Raw genomic sequence first — 9893 nt, forward strand, 5'->3', positions numbered from 1 at the left:
CACTTGCTTGTCCTGTCAAAGGTACCACAATTTGGCACATCGATCGACCGCCGAAATGAAAGCGTCCACTGCCGCATGCCCGTTCGACCAATGGGGAATGGACATAGTTGGCCCTTTTCCTATGGCGACCGGTCAAAGAAAGTTCTTGCTCGTAGCTGTGGATTATTTCTCAAAATAGGTGGAAGTTGAGCCGCTAGCAAGGATAACAGAAAGTATGGTCAAGAAGTTCATATGGCAGAACATCATATGTCGATTCGGCATTCCTCGCCGACTCATCTCGGATAATGGAAGACAGTTCACCGGCCAAGAGCTAAAGGAATGGTGTGAAGGTTACGGCATACAACAAGCTTTTACCTCCGTAGCCTACCCCCAAAGCAATGGACAGGCTGAGGTCACCAACCGGGAAATCCTCTGAATACTACATGTCCGGCTCAACCACCTGGGAGGCAGTTGGGTGGATGAACTACATAGTATGTTATGGGCGCTATGAACGACCCCCAAAGAGGGAACCGACTTCACTCCTTTCCATCTGGTGTATGGCGGGGAAGTTGTCGTCCCCGTGGAGATTGGAGTTGAGTCCGATCGGGTGTTGCACTACGATGAGGGAAATGACGAAAGGAGGCGGATGGAACTCGACATGATCGACGAGGCTCGTGACAAGGCAGCTGCCCCGCTTGCGGCATACCGACAAAGAATGCGGCAAAATTATAATCGGCGGGTAATCCCTAGATCTTTTCAGGTGGGCGATCTAGTCTGGAAAAGGGTTAAGCCGGTCGGCGATGTCAAAAAGTTGGAAGCTCCATGGATAGGCCCGTTCAAAGTAGTGGAGAAGTTGCGATCAGGTGCCTGCTATTTGGAAGATACGTAAGGAAGAAGGCTGGATCGACTGTGGAGCACAAACCACCTCCAACCTTACAGAGTCAGATAAGAGGTGCGCGAGTGAATTCATGTACCCTTGCATGTATGTATTCTTGTTGGATGCAGGAAGAAAACAATTGGATTTCTCCAAACCACTTCTTAACGAGTGCTTCATCGACGGTCGAGCAGCGACCTTAAACCCTCGTGTCATCGGCGGTCGAGCGGCGACCTTAAACCCTCACGTCATCGCCGGTCGAGCGGCGACCTTAAACCCTTGCGTCATCGGCGGTCGAGCGGCGACCTTAAACCCTCGTGTTATCGGTGGTCAAGCGGCGACCTTAAACCCTCGCGTCATAAAAATTGTACCCAGATCATCGTTCAATAAGTAGGGGTCAAGACGATCGCCTAGTCATATTCGAAAACCATCGAAAAAACGGGGAAAAGCGTCGAATATAAAGCAAGATCGAGTTACGCCTTAAAGTTTAAGCCGGTCGGGTACTCACGGGGGCAGATAAAAGTACAGTTCAAAAATTACTTAGCAAACTGAGAAAAAAAAAATGTTTTTAAGGTTTCACTCCAAGTAAGCCAGAGCATCGTCAGGGATAGAGTCGTTGAGCTTATCACGATCAATTGTAGTACTAGGTAGATCGGCAAGCAGGTGCCCTTTTTCTTGAGTTGATCAAAGATGTTTTCCATGGCGCAGCCGAATAGTCTAAGGACCCGGACAACGAACTTGTCAACGAAGGTGTCAGACTGGATGTAGGCCACCTTCATTTCCTTGAAGCGGCTAGGCTCGCTTTCTTTATGCGCCTCCAAGGCTGATCGGGCGCTCTCCAAGTCTGCCTTCACCACCGCAAGATCGACATCCTTGTCGGATAGCTGACTCCTTAAAGAGGCTTCTTCGGACTCGCGGGCTTACTGTTCGGATGCCAGGAGGTCCTCTGCCTTCTTCAGCTCGTCCTCTGTCTGTTTCAGCTTCTGCTCAAGAGCCCGAGCCTCCACATTCTTCTTTTCCAGATCATCAACAACCCTTTGCTTGCGGTTAGTGGCGAGCGTGATTTTTCTCTCGAAGGTAGTAATCTCCTTTTTGAGTCGGTCGATGTACTCGGCCTGCTCAGTACTCTTACCCCGCTCGGCAGTAAGCAGCTCTTCACTCTTGGCCAAATCGGCCTGCAGTTGAGCCACCTAAGTGTCGTTCTAACCATGAGTGGTACCCGACTGGCCGGGAGCTTCCTTCGGCTGTCTCAGCTCATCCTCCACAAAAGTGAGCCTCTGGCACATCGCTAGGTCATCCACCCAAAACTGTAGAAATCAAAACTCGGAGTAGATCAGAGACAAGGCCAGACTAATTGGTACAAGAGCTGAAAGAAAAATTCACGCTGGTAAGTTGCCTAGTGTGGCTATCCGCTAACACACCCGGGGGCGCAGTCGCCGCTCGGGCATGTGCGTCCTCCCACACCTCGGCCAAGTGGCCTCGAATGATGACCCGGTGTTCAGTCTGACCTGCCAAGCCCCCCGGTGCCGAAAGCTCTTCGGTAGGAAGATGGAGGGTTGCAGTGACGCGTCTCCGGGCGGCCGGGGTTGAATGAGAGGAAGCCGACCGGCCAGTATACGGGAAGATGAGGGCGCAGGGTTGATGCTTGACCTTAAAATACGACCTTGACCCGATAGTGGTGGCAAGCTGGTGATTGGAGAGGCAACAAGAGGGTCGGAGGGTGTCCGGTCAGAGGAGACATTGGCGGCCTCCGGCAATGTCGGTCCGGAAGCATCAGTCTGATCGGCGATCCTCACTGCTAAAGACGCTGAGTGAGTAGCTTTCTCCGCTCAGCGCCTCTTGCGTGTTTGCGTGTATTCTCAAGCGACGTCTCCGATATCGAGCCCTCTTCTGGAGTTAACTGAGGGACCGGAAGCTCTGCGATCGGCGCGCCAATCGCCGCTCCTTCGATCGGCACCTGTCCCAACTCCCCATCGACCTCTTGAATAAGCCCGCGCTCAAAGAGTATCGGCTCTAGAAGATCTTCCGGTTGAAATCCTCGCTCGGCCAAAACTTCGACCACTACTTTGTTGACGTCGGCGTTGGTAAGCTTCGATTGCCCGACCAAGCGTGCCCTCATCATTATGTCGGCTGCAAAATAAAGAAAGAAATCAGTTAGACAAAGAGAAAAGAAGCGAGTGAACTGTGTACCTAAGTTGATCGGCTGGGCTGGGCTGATAGGGCTAAGGCCAAAGAGTGTCAGGACTCCTTCCTCCAGCAACTTGTGAATGTTGAACTTCTGACCGGCCAGCATGGAGGCAATATGTAAGTAGGCCAGAGTGCTCTTATAGCGGGGCAGTGAAGGTTGGGGCCCCAACGAAAGTTGCCAAGTGGTTTGGAAGGATTGCCGATCGGGAAAATGAACAAAAAAGAAATATTCTCTCCAATGCTTGTTGGAGGAGGGTACCCTGTCAAAAAAGACTAGGCCGGGGCGAGCTTGCAAGAGGAAGGTGCTCGGCTGATTGGAAAGCTTTGGGTAATAAAAGTAGTGGAAAATCGAAGGGGTCAGGGGGAGGCGATGCAAGCGGAACAAGATAATTACCCCGCACAAAAGACGAAAGGAATTTGGGATTAACTGGGAAAGGGATAAACCAAAGTATTTACAAACATCTACGATAAAGGGATGAAGGGGGAGCCGCAGGCCGACAACAAATTGGTCTTGGAAGAAGCAAACACAGCCATTCGGCGGAGCGGAAGGCCGATCGGTGGCCAATGGAACGTGGATCTCGTAGTCAGGAGGGAGTTCAAAGGTATTAGCTAGAGTTCGATCATCATCCTCGTCGAACCTGGACTCCATGATGTCGTACCAGGGACCCAAGGCAGAGGATGAGGGTTGCGATGTACTGGCCATAGTCGAAGAAATAACCGAGAAGAGTCGGGGAGAAGTGAAGGAAAAAGGGCAGAGGGTAGGAAGAAGAGCTTGCCGGAGGGGAGTTAGAGAAGGCAGAATAGAAAAGGGCCACAGAAGAAAGTAATGGACTCACCGAAGGCGGAAGCAGCGAGAGAAGCAAAAGGATTCGTCGAAGAACACGGAGGAAATCGTCGGAAACAAAAGCACTGAAGGAGGAAGGCGGCGACTGCGAGCTTATAAACATCAAAGAGGCAAGGCTAAGTCGTCCGATCGGTAGCACGAATACCTAGAAGCAAATCTGGTCGTTGAATTCAAAACCGCCAAGGGTCGTGTCCCCTCTTGTCATCTTAAGCGTGCGTTGGCAGGCGCGTGACACGCGGCGTGCGCCCATGGGGCGGTTGTCAGAGGAATTAAGGAGGCATGCCCCGCATTAATGCCTCAGATCGATGCGGGTTCCAAGAGATTTTGACAGAAGGGGAAAGGTCAAGGCAACGGCTCTACAGGCTAAGCAAACAAGAGTAGCAGACTCATGGTCAAGCGATCCCTCATATTGGCGGAGCAGCCTGCTGAAGGCATCACCTCGTTAAAAAAAAAACTTAGGCCGATCGGTGGATCTCCCGCGAAGAAGCATAGCCGACCGAAATGCCAAACAGGGGTTAATATTTTCGCACCAATTTGTTTAGTCAGTCAGACTTACAGCCTCCTTCGACTAGACTTAAAGGGGAGGCATGTGATCCGGTGATGACTCGGGAGGGCCCACCTCCAAGGAAGTTCAGCGTTTTGGTGGTCGCCAAGTCAAGGGGTGGTCAACTAAGAGATTAGCCGATCAGAAGGCCCCTCATCCCCTACCGGCCAGAAGAGTTCGAAGAGGGTTGGCCGAGCCTACAACGTACGCACCGAGGCAAGGGGCACTCAAGCCGATCGACCTAGACATAGGCGTATGAGGTTAAAGAAGTGGTCGGTCGGACCGATCCAGGGGAGTCCAGTCAGACTAACAGCCGACAAATAAGACATGGGATACGTGCCAACATCCTTTTGGGAGACAGTGCCGCCAATTAGTGGTGCATATGAACAGAGCATCCTTTTGGGAGTCGGTGTCGCCGACTGACGGCACGGATGGACAGAAGATCGTACGGAAGAAGATTCCGCCGCCTCGGCAGAGATGTGTTTGCCCCGTTATGGTAAGATGTCAGGGATCCTTTCTCGATGTTAGCTTTTGGGGAAAGTTTGGGGATGCGCATTCGCCCGGGAAGCGTGTAGTCTACCCGTCGAAGCTCTATATAAGGAGGAGAGCAGCTATCCGCGGAGGGACGCACACACGTCTTCGGAAACCACCGTTCATTGCTTCATCTTTGCTTTCTTTGTTTTCCTCGCTTGTCGGTATGTGACTTGAGCGTCGGAGGGCCGTCGCCGGGAGCTCCCTCCCGGCTTGGCACTAACGACTTGTGGTTGCATGAGCGGAGGAGCACCAGCGAAGACGAAGAGACACCTCAGCGTTGCTTCTCGGTTACCATCTACTCAGCTTCAGGGCAGGAGCAATGTGTAATCATTATACCGTTACATCAAACTCCTTTTCAAAATGAGACCGTTCCTTGGTCCGTAATTCATAATTTTTTTTTCTAATCCCTTATGCAATTTATATATCGAATTATGATCAAAATTTAGTCAAAATTAACTATGATTTTTCTTAGATTCATCTTCTTATTTAGATTATAGTTTTAGTCCAATCTAAGTGAGAAGGTGAACCAAAGAACATCATACCTAATTTTAACTAGACTTTAACGATGGTTTAATGTGCAAATTCTGAAAAATATCAGGAGGAAATAAAAAATTACTGATAAAAAATCTGAATTCCTGAAACAAAAAGAAAAAACAAAAGGCAGACTCTTAGATGCCGACAGAGGTAGCTTTCTAAAGGGCGAATAGAGATTTGTGGTAATCATAGTTTCCTTCTCTTTTAAATTATCAATGAGATTTCTTTTTTGTGGGGTTGGCTTTATGGCACAACAGTTGTTGGTTGGTTTGTCTATTCGTCTGTCAATTACATGCTTGATTTAGATCAATCACTTCGAAAAAAATTTGGCTAAATTAGTTCCTGAAGAATTAGTTGTTGTCATCCATTTGGAGAAGCAAATAATGCTAGGAAAGCTCTTTTTTGGTGTTCCCAATTTCTTGGGCACATGAATCAAATCCATTCCATTTGATTTCCACATTCATATTTACACCATAGTTTGAAATCCAACTAGCTAGGATAAGGGCAAATTTTACAGTGGATTTTTTAATAAAAAAGAAGGGTTTAAGATTTAGGGTTTAGGATTTTACAACTTTCTGCTTAAATTCGACTCTGAGCTCTCAGTAACCGCATGCTTACTCCAGTCGATAATAGTCGAGTGGTTGACACCGTCATAATTGAATGCCAATTAAGAAAATGGCTAAAACAGTAGTCACGAGCTTGGCATACTTCTCTCTTCCCTAGCACCTACTCCCATGCTATAAGAGAGATATTGGGCTCCATCTTACAGAGTATGTACCGAGTATTTATGTGCGCAAGATGACAAGAAATCTATGGAGATCATGAGGATAGTTTTCTTTATTAATCCCATTAATGTCAATTATGATCCTAGAGAGGGTCGCCCTAGATTTGGCAACTCGAACTAACTCGACTTGAGACTCGGCCAAGAGATGATTCGGCAAGGAATGACTCGACTAAAAATGACTTATCAAATGACTCTATTAGACTGAATTGGGATCGCATAGGCTTATTGATAGCCATGAGCCTGCTCATCTCTGTTGTAATTAATGGAGGTCCGCACCTGCAGTCAGTTGAATCGAGAGCCAAACGTAGCTCCCACGCGATGCTGGCACACCAACCAGAGATCGAATCAATCGAGGCGGTTAGCCACCATCGCACGGATGATGTCGACCGTTGCAGTAAAAGTGACCATCTTCATCCAGCTCCTGCTCCACGTGAGATATTAAGACGATTTACTTGTTACAGTTCGCCTGTCAATCAAGAATAATTATTAGAATGTGTCTGGTTTGAAGTTATTTTTAATAATCTTGATTATTTATTTAAAATTATTAATAAAAATTTTGTTTGATTTATGTATTTGACGATATTTGAGTAATGTTCTATGCCCGACACGTCAGCAAAAGGGTCATGCAGCCCGGAATCGGAAAACCTTATAAAATTAAAGTTTTTCTTGATTCCGGGTTAACGAATTTTTTTTACCAAAAATACCCTCCGATAAGAAAAAACATGAAAAAAAAATATTTGAAAAAATTTAAAATTTTATTTTAAAAAAAAAATAAATAATTTTAAAAATAAATAAAAAAATAAAAATTTTAAAAATAAAAATTTTTTAAAAATATTTTTTTTTAAAAAAAAATTAAAATAAAATAAATTAATTAAAATTAAAATTAAAAAATGTAAAAAAATAAAAAATATATAAATATAAATAATATAAAAAATATAAAAACATTAAAAATAAAAAAACACATAAAAAAAATAAAAAAATATACAGAAAAAAGAAAAGTAAAAAAACATTAAAAAATAAATAATAAAAATAATAATAATAATAATAATAATATTATTATTATTATGTATAGTTGGTTTTGTAACTGAGGTAATACGGTAAAATATTAAACTAGGGTATTCATTAAAATCTTCAAACAAACAAGTTTTTGTTGCATTACCTAGGTTAAACCAAACAACATTTGGTTATGTTTTATTCTCCATAACCTTGGTTATGTGATTACATGGTAATCACATAACCAAGGTTATACATGATCACTTGAACCAAACACACCCTTAGTCTTTAATATAAATAATTAAAATATAATAAAATATACTGACATATTAAATTTTAATTCTAAAATTTTATATGATATTTATATTTTAATCATTGCACCATCCCAATGAACTTCAGGTTGTGACATATGGAAAAAAAAATGATTCGTTCATCCTAACATCTACATCAATCTATGAACAAAATAAATTACGAATAACTATTAACCATTAATACAGTTGATAAAATATGGGAAGAAGCATGTTTACACATGTCTAAGTTTCATTTCAAAATCTCATGTGATAATAAAAGGATATGTCGATCACGATAATGATGATAATGTCTCCTCGGATGAGTCTAGTAGTTAGCGCATGAGGTGTTGCCACAATGAAGTCTGGGGTTTGAATATTAGCAAAATCGAGATAAATCTCTCCCTTATGTGCTAGTCACTATTCCAAAGGCTAGTAGTCGCCCGTGATTTACCTCCTCTGTGTTGATCTTGGGACGAATTGATGGAGACATTGGAAGCGAGTGTATTCGTCTTTTGTCACAACGATAATGATGATAACGAGGGAGGAAAAAGGAAGGAGGAGTAGCTTTCGCCACCATCGCTGTCGCATTTGATCGAAGAAAGCAGAGGTCAGTTCGATTGCCGTTGCCGGGTTCCTCTCGACCACGATGCTACGGCGAGGTGAGGTGAGGCGAGGCGAGGCGGAGGAGGTGGGTGGGGGCTCCTAATATAAGGGCTTAGCTCGGTGGATCCGGGTTTAATTTCCACTGGTCGCCGGAGAAGATGGGGAGGCGGCCGTGCTGCGACAAGCTGGGAGTGAAGAAGGGGCCGTGGTCGGCGGAGGAGGATAGGAAACTGGTCGACTTCATCCTCTCCAATGGCCAGTGCTGCTGGCACTCTGTCCCCGAGCTCGCCGGGCTGCTGCGGTGCGGCAAGAGCTGCAGGCTCCGGTGGACCAACTACCTGCGGCCGGACCTCAAGAGGGGCTTGCTCAGCGAGGCGGAGGAGAGGCTCGTCGTCGACCTCCACGCTCGCCTCGGCAACCGGTCGGACATCCTAAACTCTATGCGTATGCATTTTGGCATGGCCGTTATCGGCTGAACTCTGTGCAGGTGGTCGAAGATCGCCGCGATGTTGCCTGGAAGAACGGACAACGAGATCAAGAACCTCTGGAACACGCACATCAAGAAGAAGCTAGTCAAGATGGGCATCGATCCTGTCACTCATCGGCCGCTCAGTCACCCTGTGACGGCCGGGTCCCAGTCCGGCGATCACCAGATGCAGTCTCACGATCAGCAGGAAGGTCCGGCGGCGGAGGCAAGCTCCGACTCCTGTAGCGCAGACGCGCTGCTGAGCTCCTTATGGGGGGAGGACAACACTTGGGCGCTCCTAGATGACATGTGGCAGTTCCCGACCATTACTGAGCACAACTACCCTACTGCCGCCGCCGCCGCCGCCGCCGGCGGCAGCCTGCCGTGGGACGACGACGAGGGGATCTGTGAGTGGCTGCTGGAGGAGCAGGAGCTTGTTGCGGCTGATGTGGAATCGGAGACTTTGGACGGAGAATCGTCGGCGAGTATGTAGAAGAAAATCGGTCAATAAGTTTGATCGATGAGCAAGGAAGACGATGGTCTTCGATCTCAAGGAAGAGAAAAAGGTTAAAATAATATTTTTCAAAAAACATTAAAATAATATTTCATCTTAAAAATATTATTATATTATAATAACTACCGAGTAAATTATTATTAAAATAAATTATTTTAATTTAACTTAATTAAAAATATTATACATACTATTATTATATTTTTTATATCAAAATTATTTTAAATTTATTAAAATCATTTAAAAAATTATTTTTACAACTATTTAATAACTACGCAACAATAATTTTAAAGTACTTTTAATAATTTTGAAATTATTTTTTATTAAATTGATAAAAAATAATATAAAAATATTGTAGCACTACTACAATAATATTAAAATAAAAATATTTTTTAGATTAAAAGTTAAATATTATATAAAAAATCCTTTAAATAATTTCAATAATTTAAAATTATATGTCATATGTTGGAAAATATAATGCAAAAGCTTCCGAAGAGAGAACAAGGCATAAACTCTCAGACATTCATGGAAACCTTAGCCATTCAATTTGTAATCTTCTAACTAGTAAGTAGACTGTGCAAGGATTTCAAAACAATGTTTGGTAACTCATAACAAATATTGACAACTTCAAGCTTAATACTTGGCATAGAGTTCTCGGTGCCCCTAACCGCATTGACGGAGTCATAGACAAATGCATGCATGGGCTATCCTAAGATATATAGTCCACCCTAATTTTTTGGATTTTTTTAC

General features: G+C 44.7%; 1 protein-coding gene across 1 annotated transcript; it reads left to right on the top strand.

Annotated features, from left to right (window-relative positions):
• The first annotated feature begins 8237 nt into the window (after positions 1–8237).
• On the top strand, positions 8238–9243 carry LOC121977877 (MYB-like transcription factor ODO1). Its single transcript, XM_042530278.1, has 2 exons — positions 8238–8587; positions 8654–9243. Exons 1-2 carry the CDS (start codon positions 8325–8327, stop codon positions 9123–9125), a joined length of 735 nt encoding a protein of 244 aa, XP_042386212.1. The 5' UTR covers positions 8238–8324; the 3' UTR covers positions 9126–9243.
• The last annotated feature ends 650 nt before the right edge of the window (positions 9244–9893 follow it).

Source organism: Zingiber officinale, chromosome 4B, assembly GCF_018446385.1.
Source record: "Zingiber officinale cultivar Zhangliang chromosome 4B, Zo_v1.1, whole genome shotgun sequence".
Classification (NCBI taxonomy): Eukaryota; Viridiplantae; Streptophyta; class Magnoliopsida; order Zingiberales; family Zingiberaceae; genus Zingiber; species Zingiber officinale.

Excerpts from the sequence above, each read along its gene's own strand:
- LOC121977877 (XM_042530278.1), top strand. The coding sequence starts at position 8,325 with ATGGGGAGGCGGCCGTGCTGCGACAAGCTGGGAGTGAAGAAGGGGCCG. Across the intron at positions 8,588-8,653 it reads CACGCTCGCCTCGGCAACCG|GTGGTCGAAGATCGCCGCGA; the intron begins GTCGGACATCCT and ends AACTCTGTGCAG.